This window comes from Alligator sinensis, unplaced genomic scaffold (genome assembly GCF_000455745.1).
Source record: "Alligator sinensis unplaced genomic scaffold, ASM45574v1 scaffold1542_1, whole genome shotgun sequence".
Lineage (NCBI taxonomy): Eukaryota > Metazoa > Chordata > Crocodylia > Alligatoridae > Alligator > Alligator sinensis.
The window spans coordinates 760,283-773,040 of NW_005842452.1; the positions used below are offsets into that span (position 1 = coordinate 760,283).

Here is a 12,758-nt window from a genome sequence, read left to right on the forward strand (position 1 = left end):
CTGGGGACCAGCCGGGATGATCCCCAGGGACAGGGTGGTTTGAGGCATAGGGCAGAACAGAGGCAGCAGGGGGTGGCTGTGCTCCTCCCCAGAGCTGGCTGCATCACCCAGCTAGAAGTGGGGAAGGGCTTTCACAGGGTGCCCCAAACAGTGAGGAGCCCCCACAGTGACAGGCCAGAGCCCTTTGGCTCTCCCTGTAGCTGGGGATGGTTAAATTAATTAATGCTTGGAGGAAAGGGGCATTAGGAGCTATGGAGCAGGGGAGTGAGGGGCCGCTGAAGCAGGATATCCTAGACCTTCAATGCTGGAGGCTGCAAGGGAGAGAGGACCAGGGGGAACCCCTTGGTCATAGCCAGGTCACTCCTTTCCAGCCTCCGCTCTCTGCCGCCGTGTGACACCGGAGACTGGGCAAGATGGACCTAGGCTCTGACCCAGCCCATGGCAGCTCTTGTGCCCTTGATGTAGGAGCGAGGGGGGCACTGATATTCCCCTCCCGGAGCCCAACCGCGCGGGGGAAACTCTACTTACTCTGGGGCCGACCAGGCCGGGGGTACCAGCTTCTCCGGGGACACCCTGCAAGAACAGACAGGTGGTTAGACACCAGGAGGGATGGGGACATCTGCCCCAGCCGGGTGCTCGCCTCAGGCCCAGGGCAGGGGATGCTGATGCTGGCTTCACCCCAGCGGGGAGGCCCTGAGCAGCCTAGCAGAAGGCTGGCGAGGCCTCAGGGGCACGGGGACCTGGCCAGTGGCATTCAGCAGCTACGGGACCCAGTGGAGCCTGATGCCTTGTAGAAGCCACCTTGCTCCACCTGCCTGGAGCCCGGATCCAGGTGGACTCGTCAGCTCCCTTTTGCTCTGAGCCCTGAGTCAGACATCTTCACTGACCCCAGTGCTCCTGGCTGAATGGGGAGACCTCCACCCCAACCCAGGGGACCCCAGGCCACGCAGAGACCCAATCCCAGCCATGGGGCAGCATCTGAGCCCATCCAGGACTTTGGTCTACAGCCCGTAGGCACAAGCCAACTGGCAGCAGTAGAACAGGAGGTACCGGGTCCCACTTACCCACCACAGGGGCACAAGCTCACCTGATCACCGGGCTTGCCGCCTTCGCCGGGAGGGCCTGGGGGGCCGGGCAGTCCCTGCAAGGAAGGAGGCAATGACGTGAGCCATGGGCTGCACTCGGCGCTGAGGCCTCTCCCTTCCCTCTGGGCTGGGAGATGCTCCAGTGCCCGACGCGAGATCAGGCCACGTCTGCAGTGGCCCCTAGACCCCGCACCTGAGCTGTGCAATGGGCCCGGGGAGGTTGGAGCTGGGATGCAGGGCTGCCCCCACCCCACCCCATCCCACCCCACCTGCCAAGGGTTAACACCCACAGTGGGACTCACCTGGAAGCCGGAGGGCCCGGGAGCACCTTGCTCGCCTCTCTCTCCTGCAGGCCCCTGCAAAGGGAAAGGGAAGGGTGAGAGGCTGGGGATGGGGTTGGTATCTGCTGGCAGGGGGCCAAGGCCTGTGGGGGCAGGGGCATGGACCCAGGCACCCATGCCCTCGCAGTGCAGGTGTTTCCCTCCAGTTTCTGCCTTTTTTAGGGGACTTTGCTCAAGAGCTTCCCCCTGCCATGGGCACAGGCTGGTGGCAAGCCAACTCATGCCTGCATGAGGGCACTGGGAGGGAGAGCCCTGGGGAAGGGTCTAGGATGGGGGTCCAAGCCCAGCACTACAGGACATGCAGCCCTGTCCCTCCCACCCGCAGGGGCCTGGGCAACCCTTCTGCCCAGGTCCGGCTCCCATCCTGGCTACAGGCACCAGCCTCGCTGCCATGTTCCTTATGATGACAGATTCAGGAGATGACAGATACTCACGGCAGGTCCAGGGGGACCGGAGGCTCCTGTCTCACCGTCCTTTCCAGGCAGACCCTGGAACGGAAAGAAACCCCCATGAAATCCACATTCCCCAGCCCTTCAGCTGCCCCCCATCCCCTTGTCTCTCCATCCTCCACCCCAGCCAATTCCCTCCCCCAGATCAACGGCACTTCTGAGTGCCCGCCTCTTGTTTCAAATCAAAAGCCTGCTCCAGTGGGCCATGTTCAGGTGCCAGCTTGGTGTGCAAGAGGCTGGGTGAGTGTCTATGCCTCCGTTTCCCCTCTGAGGGCTAACTGCACCGAGCTGCTGGGGGAACTGTCTCTACGGGGCTGTTCGTCGGGTGGTCTGGGTAACTTCAAGGCATTTTGGCCCCTCTGCTTCCTCCCTGGGGGCCAGTCCTGCTGTGATCCCAGGGATGGGTCCTTGGAGCGACCGGACCCCCAGAACAGCCGCCGGCCAGGATCCAGGGAAACCAGAAGGGGATGCGTGTGCAAGGGGGCCGGGAATAATAGCCACTTACCCTCAGGCCGGGGGCACCAGGCAGCCCCTTCTCGCCAGCTTTGCCAGCCTCGCCCTAGGAGAGAAGAGAAGATGAGATGCTTGTGAAGCCTGCATGGGCTCTGGGCGGAGCAGGCTGCTGCTGGGCCCTGGGGAGCAGGGTTGGCAGAGCCGAGGCATCTAGATGCACGGGGGCATTTCTGCCACAGCCTCCCCTTCCTCCCAGTCCTGCTGGAGCCAGACATCCCAGTGAATGGCCTGTGACAGCAGCCCATAGATCTACATAGGGCCTGGGCAGGCACTGCTGGGGGTGCCCATAGCTTGGGTGCACGGGGCCCTTATGGCACTAAACGGGTTGGGACATGCAGGTCACCCAGGTGAGCACCCCCTGCCTCCCCGCACCGGGCTCTCCCCTCCCCACCAGCGTGGCTCGCTTTGCCCATTGGTTCGCGCTACCCAAGGGAGTGGATACTTACATTAGCACCTTTGGGGCCAGGGAAGCCCATCACGCCAGGTTGCCCACGGGCACCCTGTGGGCCAGGGGGGCCAGGCCGGCCGTCCTCGCCAGGGGCACCCTGTAGGGAGGCACGGGGGACTGGTTAGTCAGCAGGCCGGGTCTTGCTCGCTGCCTCCAGCACATGAAGCCCCCTTGCCATCCTTGCTCCCAAGGAGCTCTGCTCTCCCCCCGCCTCCTTTAGGGGGCTGCATTCAAGCCCTGAACCCCACCATGCCCCTAACCCAGCCCCCCAACATCCAATGCCCCCAAAGAGGTATAGTGATACATCCACGCCCCCCTCCCCACATCCCATGCCCCGCCACCCAGGGACCTGCAGCACTTACCGTGGGGCCAACTTTGCCTTGAGGACCAGCATCACCAGGACGGCCAGTGAGACCCTGGAAGGAGGAGGCAGAAGGTCAGGGAAGCACTGGGGATGCTTGCACCTGGCTCAGGCCTTCAGGTGGGCTCACAGCGCCCCCTCGAACTGCTGGGCCAGCCTGGGCTTTTACTTGCCACTGTGGGGGGGGAGCACCCGGGCTCTATTGCCAGCTCTTTCATGTGATTGGGGGAAGGCTACTTTCCTGCTCTGTGTCTATGCTTTGCTCCATAGGCTCTGTGCCTCAGTTTCCCCCCTGTATAAAGGACCTCAGTGGAGCAGAGGGCGACAAGCGCCATGCCCAGCGCAAGGTTGGGCGGGGGGTTGGTCTCAGAGGAAGCCCATAGTTGCTCTTGGAGTGTATCACAGGGGGGCTGAATACTAGGGAATAAATACCCTGTGCTCTCCCAAGCACATGTGAGGGACAGCAATGGTATCAGCTCCGAGCCCCTGGGGCTCCGTGCTGAGGTGCAGGCTGCTGGGAGGGTCCAGCACGGCAGGACAGCGGAAAGACCAGCCACTGGGGAGGGAGCAGGATTTGAACCCATGAGCCTAGGGCACACCAGCTCCTGCTCTTACACAGCCTCCCCTTCCCCCGGGAGGCAACCCCCCATGCACCAGGGCCTGGAGACGGATCCAGGGGTGATTTGCCGGGTCCAGGGGTGACCCTTTGCAGGAGTCCCCCCACCCTATTTCGCCCCCCAAGGCTGAGAGCAGCCTCCTGGCTCCTTCCAGCCATACCGCATTCCTTGGAAGAGAAGGCACCTTCACAATCGAGGTGCACCCAACCCCTCTGACTCTCAGTGCCAGCAGGGAAGAATGGGCCAAGCACAAGTGCGCTGACCCGGGCCGAGCCTCTGTGGCACATCAGAAGAGCTTTCTACTGGCTTCTGAGCTCCAGTTTTACACAGAAAGTGTCCTGGGCATCAGCCACTGCACCTTCTATTCACCGCAATACGGTAATTGAAAACTACAGTGGGACCAAGCAAGATGCCCTGCAAACTGGGGGGTGCCCCCCACCAAACATCTTAACCCTCTCAGCACTGGGAACTCAGCCTGAGCCTGGCCAAGGAGACCTTCCGTTAGCATGAGCAAGGCCAACGCTACTTACCCTGGCGCCGGGCAGGCCAGGCTCTCCGGGACGGCCAGGGTCACCATTAGCTCCCTTGGGTCCGGCCAGGCCGGCGGGGCCGCGCTCGCCTGGGGCACCCTATCCAGGGGTGGAAGGAAGCGCTGGTTAGCTTGGTGGGGGCTGGGCCATGATCCAGCCCCACTGACTCCCAGTCCCAAGCTGAGATGGCCACTGGGCTGGTGTGACTAAGGCACCAGTGGCTGGGTGTGGGGGCATAGTGCCAGCCTGGCATCCCACCCTCTGGCCTCCCATGGCTGGGTTGACTGGGGACAGCCTTGGCCTGAGCCATGGAGGAGGCTCGCACTCAACCCTGGCTTCCTTCCAAAGGACAGACCCGTGGTGGGCATAGCCGGGGGGTCCGAGTCCATCAATACAGCCCCAGTGTCATGTGTTGGGATAAACCCCCATGAAGAGCCTCGCTGGGCCCCAGTGGCCCTTGAGCTGGCCTGCTCCAGCCCCCATCACTGGCCCACAATGGGGATAACTGGTATTGCTGGGCCTGGCTCCACTGCAGCAGCCGTGGCTCTTTTTGGGACGGAGGCTGTAGCCAACCACCCCCTCCCCACCGACCCCGAAAACAAGGCAGGCTGCAAAAGGGAACATGCTAGGGCAGCCGCATGGTGATGCCAAACCCAGAGCAAGGCATGCTTGGAAAGATGGGGACTCTGGAAGCGGTGCCTGGGGGCTGAGGGAGGGTAGAGTGGGGCTGGGGGCATCACTGCTCTATATCGGGGCCACTTTGACGTGGTTCTGGAGACAGACACCTCTGGGGGCGGCATTTGGGGGGATGGGACCGAACCCCCAGGCTGGGTCTGGAGCCATCTCCATTGCCCCCTTTCCTCCGCAGCTTCCCCCAGCCCACACCCAGCCTCCGTGCGCTGCTCCAGACCAGTCGCTCCACTCACCTTGGGTCCAGCGAGACCATCCTGACCGGGGAAACCACGGTTTCCAGGGGCACCCTGGGGAGGAGAGAAGGACCGGGGTCAGGGGGACATCCAGGCCATGGGGCCAAGGTGGGATCTCCCCCATCCCAGCCCATGTCTCGGGGCGCTCTGTGACAGCTGAAGTCACGCGGCTGCAGCTTGCACAGTTGTGGTCATCACACCAAGCCAGCCAGGACCCCGTGCTGCTAAGAGCTGCAGGGCTTGTGCCATATGGGGACAGTAGCTATCACATGGGGTGACCCCGGGGGGAGGAACCACCGTCACTTACTCTCTCTCCAGGTGGCCCGTGGGGTCCAGCAGCACCCGGTTCACCGCGGGCACCTCTCTTGCCTTCCTCGCCAGCTGGGCCGGGAGCTCCCTGGGGTCCCGCGGGGCCCTGAAGGGAGACACGGGGGAGAACAAACATTAGGTCGATCCACCCCCTCATCCCACCCCTGCCTCCCTGGTGAGCAGGGTACTGCCTGGGAGCCAGGAAACCCAGGCTGTGCCCTGTGGCAGTGGTGCCTCAGTGTCCCTGCCAGCTCCCAGCCATCGCCCTGAGAGGCTCTGAGCCCGGCCCGTGCCATTGAGGCTGGGTAATGAGGCGATGGGGGCATGCTCTTGACAGGGTGAAGCGGGAGGCTGGGTGGAAGGCAACAGAGGGGCTATTGTTTCCCACCCCCCAGTGCAGCCCGGGGCCATGCGGGCTGCCAGGAGAGGGGCTCGGCAGGGAAACAGGCTCGTTAGCTGCTGCAAAGAGGCTCTTGCTGTCCTGGGAAGGCCCCATCCTGGGCAAGGAATCATGGGGTTCCAGGCTGCAGCTGGGACTCAGGACACCTGGGGGTCCCTGCAAGCGCCTTGCTCCTTGCAGCCTGGGCAGGGTCCAGCTGTGGGGTCAGCGCAGCCTGCGTGTGAGCTGCCCTCCGCTCCCCATCAGCCCGGGGGAGGCCTCGGTGCCCGGGTATCAAGGAGCAACCTGGGCCGTCTGGGAACGGGACCTGGCACAGATGAGCAGAGGGCCCCGGCTGGGCTCGGCTACTCACCGTTTCGCCTTTGGGGCCGTGTTCGCCCTTGAAGCCCGCGATGCCAGGTTCACCCTGCGAAGCAAGAGAAAACACTCAGTGCCCCTGAACCCTCGCCCATCGCCCCCGGGGATGGCGCCGGCACATCCGGGAGCCATGGACAGAGGAGCAGTTGTCCCTGGGAGAGGGGCAGTGGCACACGCGGGGCATGGGGGGCCGTGACCACAGCCAGGGATGGGTGGCATGGACCACTGGGCAAAGCCAGGAGCCAGGGTTGTTGGGCGGAGTCTATGGCAAGGGGGCGGAGCCAGGGAAGGTTAAGTGGAGTCTTCAACAAAGGGGTGGAGCTAGTGGGCTGTTGAGCAGATCCTTTGGCAAGGGGGTGGAGCCAGTGGGCTGCTGGGCGGAGTCTGTAGCACAGAAGGAGTTGGAGGTAGTTGGGTGGAGTCTTTGGCAAGAGGAGGTGGAGCCATTGGGCTGTGGGGCGGAGTCTGTGATGAGGGGAGGAGCTAGGAGGGGGATCTGCAGCAAGGAGGCGGAGTCAGTGGACTGCTGGGTGGAGTCTGTGATAAGGGGAGGAGCTGGGGCTACTGGGCGGAGCCATCTGTCCAGGAGCCTGGCTGCCCCGTTCTTACCGTCTGACCTTTGGGACCCAGAGGTCCTGTAGCTCCTTGAGGCCCGGGAGGCCCGCGGGGTCCAGGGAAGCCAGGGGCACCAGCGATCCCGGGAGCGCCCTGCCGGCGGCACAGGGAGAGGAGAGTTAGGAGCCAGGAGGGTTTTGCTCTGTCCTCCACCGCGTACACTCTGCCACCAGGTCCCCCATCTCCGTGTGCCCATGTCCCCTGGGCAGAGAGGGACCCCCCCACAACCACCTGAGCCCAGAGACTGCCACCCTCTTCCCTGCTCCCTGCATCCCCCAACCCCCAGATCCTGCCCCCCGGCCGTTGCGGCCCAGGCGTACTCACAGCCGATCCTTTCGCTCCGGGGATGCCGTCGGTCCCAGGGTTCCCCTGAAAGCAAAGAGCAGGTCAGGGAGCAGCTCTGGGGAAGCCGTGCCCATGGAGAAGGTGCGGAGCAGGGGCCGGCTGGGTCTCGGGGAGCTGACCCATGCCTCAGTTTCCCCACCAGTGGAGTGAGATACGTGAGGAGGGGCAGGGGAGGGGGGCAGGTTACTTACGGGGGCTCCAGAAGGTCCAGGAGAGCCGGGGGTGCCAGATTCTCCCCGGGGGCCCTGGCCACCCTCGGGACCACGAGCACCAGTGGGGCCAGCTTCACCCTGCAGCGGAGAAGGGAGGAGAAGGTCAGAGCCCCATGGGAAGCCCTGGCAAGTGACACGACGAATGGAGCTGGGGCACGGCCTTGTGGGACGAGTCCCCAGGAAGCCTCCGCCACTGCCCAGCCGGCTGTCCTTGGGCATGCCCCCCGGCCTGCTCCGTGCCTCAGTTTCCCCTCCCGCCCCTAGCCTGTTAGCTGCTCACCGTGTGTAGCACTGAGAAGAGACAGGCCCTGTGAACCATCACCTCCACCCCCGGGTCTCTGGGCATTGTCCAGGCCTTTGGGGACCCCTGCCCCCCACCCACTCTCAGGGGTCTCCCCCACTCCTAACGTAGTCGCTGGTCATTAACAAAGTCTCACTGATCTTCCCCCTACCCCCACCCCAGCCCGTGGCAACTGGGCTGGGTGGGGCGGAGGGGCCTGGAGCTGGGAGAACAACCCTCTGGCCGCCCCCGTCCCAGCCTGGCCAGCCCAATCTAAGGCCTGGCCGCATGGGAGGGGATGGAGCTGGGGGCTACTCCTTCCCCTCTCTGCATGGGGGCACTGCGGCCTGATCCAGCCTAGCTTAGTGCTGCTCCCCATACAGGGGCCCCCCATGGACCCACGGGGCTGAGGCCACATGAAGCGGGGGCTGGCTCAGACCCTGCCCTACCTCCCACCTCCCCATCTCCTTCCTTCCTGCTCTTCCTTTCCCCCATCATGTGGCTTCTGCCACTGCCCACCAAGCTGTCCTTGGGCACGCCCCCCGACCCGCTCCATGCCTCAGTTTCCCCTCCCGCCCTCAGCCCGTGAGCTCCTCATTGTGTCTAGCACTGAGAACAGAGAGAGCGCCGGCATTTTCCCCACTCCAGCTTTTGCTTTCCCTGCTTTCTCTCTCTCTGTCTCTCCTCCACCTTTGCTTGTGGCCCTTGCGGCAGGCGATGTTGAGAACAGGCCTGAGTGCTCAGACCTTTTGCTGGAGGAGCGGAGTGCTCTGCGAGGGGTGCAGAGAGCAAGGCGGGAGGAACTGGTACCTACCTTAGAGCCGGGGGCGCCTGGGAAACCTGGACCTCCAGATGGGCCGACAGGTCCCTGGGGGAGAAAAAAAATGCCATGAGGACCCTCCTAGGAAAAAGAGCCTGGGATCGGGACTGGTTCTGGGGTGAGATGGCTGGACCGGAGGTCTCACAACCCAGAGGGGGGTCAGACAAGGAGTGCCCCAAAAAAGCCCAGAGGTGGGAACCACTGGCCCTTTTGCACTTTAAGGAGCCACGCAGAACACAGTGAGTGCCGTTAAAGGACTTGTAGATTATGTAAAGATATACCGTACTACCCAGTTATTGCCCATTGCTGCTCCTGGATGTTATGGGGGGGGGGCAAATTGCCTGAGGCAAGGAGGAGCATTTAGTTCTGTGTTTGTCCAGCACCTAGCACCTAGTCCCGAGGAGCTGTCTGGGGGCACTGCCACAACAGACCGCCTTAAAGGGTGCCCCTGCACTTAGCAGTGGATGAAGAGGACCTGGGGTGTGGGGTTGGATAGTTGTAAGCTGCTTTAAGCATTTCTCACCCCCTCAAATACAGGCCGTGACCTGGGGCTCAGTCAAATCACCTGGGAACAGACCCATTGGAAAGGAAGAAAGCGAGATGTTTCAGGGGGAAAGCAAAGTCTACTCACAGGGGGGCCGGCGGGGCCGGGGAGGCCGTCGTTGCCACGAGCACCCTGCAAAAGGAGACAGCGGACATCAGCAAACAACCACCCATCCAGGAGTGATCCAGGCTAACCGGCACCGTCGCCTAGTGGGTGGAGCACCAGCCTGGGACACCTGGGTCCTCTTCCCAGCTCCGCTGCTGACCTCCGGGGTGGCTTAGGGCAGGCCAGTCCACATCCCGCCTTTCTCCTAGGGGCAGCGTGCATTTGTGCAGCACCTAGTGCGGTGAGGGCCTGGATCTGAGCCAGGCTGTCCCAGTGCTAGCACAAGGCAAGTCAGAGGCGGGGAAAGCAGAGGAAGGGAACCAGTGCAACGCCCTGCCGGCTGCCGGATTCAGGGCAGTACAGCGCTCCTGGCACACCTGGCTGCAGCCGCTCGGGGGCACTGCACGGACTCAGGCCGGCAAAACAATGGACCAGCCCAGCCAATGGGACCGAGAACCCCCCGCGGCGTAAAGCAGGAGTAAGATTTGCCTGGGGGCACCCGGACCCTGCCTTACACCTCTCAGAAATCTCTCCGGCTCTACTCCACCACATAAGAGATGAGTACTTGGCCCAGAGGGAGATCTCTAATAGGGCTGTGAATAGGCAAGGCGCTGGTAAGAGAGCAGGGAACTGAGGGCAGATTTCCCTGGGGGACAGGACCTGGATGCATGGATATCCGAGGATGGCTGGAAGATCCCGGACTTGGCTTTCCATCAGCATAACAGGATCGGGCCCTGCAGCGTAGCTGCCCCAGCCTTGCCGGGTTCATCTCGTACAACAATCCTGCCCACGAGGAATTCATTACCCCGGGGAAGGCAGCAGAAGGGGCACGGGGGATGAAAGCCTGCCCTGCCGAGAAGTACATTATTAGACTTGGATCCGTGCTATCAGGCCCCAGAGCCAAGTCACAGGGAAACAACAGGAGCCCTGGCCAGACAAAGCCCTCTATTGTCAGCCGCATCCCGTTTTGGCTGAGCTGGGGCCGGGTTACAGAGCCAGGCGGCCGTCTCCTGTCGGGCTCTCTGCTGCAGCGACCAGAGGAGCGGAGCCCTGAACTGGCCCCTCTCAGCAATGAAAAACAGTCCTCCAAACCGAGGGAAGCGCCTTAAATATTGTGAGGGTTTTTTCACTCTACGTTCTGGGCTCGTATCATCTCTGCCGGGCGTATTCAGACTCCTCCCCGCAGCCCCCAGGCTTCCAACGGTGCCGCTATTTGAAGCACCAGGTCAGATTCGCATGTGTTCCCATGACTCCAGGACCTGGAGATTCACCAGTGTAAGATCCAGGAGGACGTCTCAAGGGCTGGAAGGACGGAGCGTGTTCGGCTAAAACCTGCCCTGCTTCTGCTTTGTCCAGGACGCCAAAAATCTCAGTCCAGCGTGAGGGCAATAAAACAGTGGGGGGGCAACCTTTTTGGCAGGTGTGCCACCAATTCAGCCCCGTGCCCTCCAAATGCCACTCTGAGCCTGCCTGAGCTGCTGTTCTGCTTTCTCCTCCCTGCTCTGTGTCCCCCAGCTGATCTGCTGCTCTGTTCTCAGCTCTCTGCCTTGGGCTCCCTGTCCAGTCTGCTGCTCTGGAACTTGTTTGGCTCAGCAACACCCAGAGCATCTGCACTTAGAGCATTGCACAGATTGTAAAAGCTTTCCAATGCAACACCTGGAACAGCTGTACCTACAGCTTCACCAGGCAATGCCTAACACCTTTTACCTGCAGCTTTCCAATGCAACCCTGGGAATGGCCACACCTACAGCTTCACCAAGCAACACCAAACGCATTGTGCATACAGCTTTCCAGTGCAACACCCCCAACTCCTGTAATTACAGCTCCACCAAGCAATGCTGAATGCCTTATACCTACAGCTTTCCAATGCAACCCTGGGAATGGCCGTACCTACAGCTTCACCAAGCAACACCAAACGCATTGTGCATACAGCTTTCCAGTGCAACACCCCCAACTCCTGTAATTACAGCTCCACCAAGCAATGCTGAATGCCTTATACCTACAGCTTTCCAATGCAACCCTGGGAATGGCCGTACCTACAGCTTCACCAAGCAACACCAAACGCATTGTGCATACAGCTTTCCAGTGCAACACCCCCAACTCCTGTAATTACAGCTCCACCAAGCAATGCTGAATGCCTTATACCTACAGCTTTCCAATGCAACCCTGGGAATGGCCGTACCTACAGCTTCACCAAGCAATGCCGAGCGCCTTGTGCTTACAGCTTTCCAGTGCAACACCCCCAACACCTGTACCTACAACTTCACCAAGCAATGCCGAACGCCTTGTACCTACAGCTTTCCAATGCAGCACCGGGAATGGCTGCACCTACAGTGTCACGAAGCATGAAATCTCCTCCAATGGACGGTGCCTACAAATTGTTTCACTTGCAATAGGGCTGTAAGGGCAGGGGGAAAGTACCCTCACTGTTATCAGCCAAGCAGGAAGTGCCCCACGTGGTACAATACACCTGAGACCCCCAGGGCAGCCCCTGCCTAGTGCCAGGGCTGTGAGCACTGACCTCCCTTGGTGAGGTGGCCAGAAGGGAGCCAGCAGGGGATATGCCAGGGTAAGTCACAGCACTTGGGAGGGCCCTGGAGAGCCCGGCAGCAGCAAAGCAGGATCTCCAACAGATGTCTGTATGTGCGCTGGGAATTCGGATGGAGCCTGAGTGATTTAGGAGCTCCACCCCAATGGATTTCATAGGACCTGGCTGCTCAGTTTCCTGAGGGCCACAGGAGCAGGCCAGCACATGGGGCCCTGCCATCAGGCTCTCAGCCCTAGAGCCATGCGAGGGGCTTGCCCCAAATCCTGCCCCCTCAGCTGACCCCTGCAGCACGGCCCCCATCCCATCCTCCTGCCGGAGCCCGGTGCTGGTTTCAGCAGTTCCATGTGTCATCTGCGGGGCTGAATGCTGAACTGACCTGCACATCTGCTGCCCGACGCGTGTCCCTGCACCTGCTCTAAGCCCCTGGGGGCCGTGGCTCCTAAACCACCTAGGCACTCAACGCTTCATCCACGAGCATCTACTTCCCACCAGCTTGGGTCCCAAACTCCCGCCGAGAGACCTGAAAATGGAGCTCTGGGCTCCTAAGTCACTCAGGTGCATCTGCCACTGTCACCCTACAGCACGCGGCATCCACAAGGTGCAAAGCTTGTGGCCAAGGTGCTCCTGGAGCACAAACCCACCCTGAACAAAGCCAGTCCCTCGGCTCCCTTCCCCTTGGGGAGCTGGGAATGTTTCCTGGGGTCTCACCAGGGTGACCAACTGGAGGTGGGGCTTGTCTGAATAATTAACAGAGGGTCCAGGACTTAACGAGGAACCTTCCAAAGGCAGAGAATGGTTTTCAGCGGCTCTCACACCTCCAAATCACTTAGGTCTGAACAGCCAGCTCCCAAAAAAATCACTTTGCAAATGTTCAGGGGTTTGTGGGGAAGAAAGAAATCTCCCCGGCGTTAATTGGGGGGGGGGGGGGGGTAATTACTCTGGCGGCAAAGAAC

The 12,758-nt window shown here is 61.6% G+C and overlaps 1 protein-coding gene across 2 annotated transcripts in view; it reads right to left on the reverse strand.

Moving 5' to 3' along the window:
- The window catches only part of COL2A1 (collagen type II alpha 1 chain), a 42,414-nt gene that overhangs the window by 14,877 nt on the left and 14,779 nt on the right, over positions 1-12,758 (reverse strand). For both annotated transcript variants that reach the window (XM_006030589.2, XM_006030588.1), the window contains 16 exons: positions 9,240-9,284; positions 8,603-8,656; positions 7,488-7,586; positions 7,276-7,320; positions 6,946-7,044; positions 6,332-6,385; positions 5,578-5,685; positions 5,271-5,324; positions 4,345-4,443; positions 3,199-3,252; positions 2,835-2,933; positions 2,381-2,434; positions 1,861-1,914; positions 1,388-1,441; positions 1,088-1,141; positions 529-573 (listed from right to left, as the gene is read on the reverse strand). In XM_006030589.2, the coding sequence (XP_006030651.1) occupies positions 529-573; positions 1,088-1,141; positions 1,388-1,441; positions 1,861-1,914; positions 2,381-2,434; positions 2,835-2,933; positions 3,199-3,252; positions 4,345-4,443; positions 5,271-5,324; positions 5,578-5,685; positions 6,332-6,385; positions 6,946-7,044; positions 7,276-7,320; positions 7,488-7,586; positions 8,603-8,656; positions 9,240-9,284 (1,071 nt within the window). The remainder of the gene's footprint in view (positions 1-528; positions 574-1,087; positions 1,142-1,387; positions 1,442-1,860; positions 1,915-2,380; positions 2,435-2,834; positions 2,934-3,198; positions 3,253-4,344; positions 4,444-5,270; positions 5,325-5,577; positions 5,686-6,331; positions 6,386-6,945; positions 7,045-7,275; positions 7,321-7,487; positions 7,587-8,602; positions 8,657-9,239; positions 9,285-12,758) is intronic.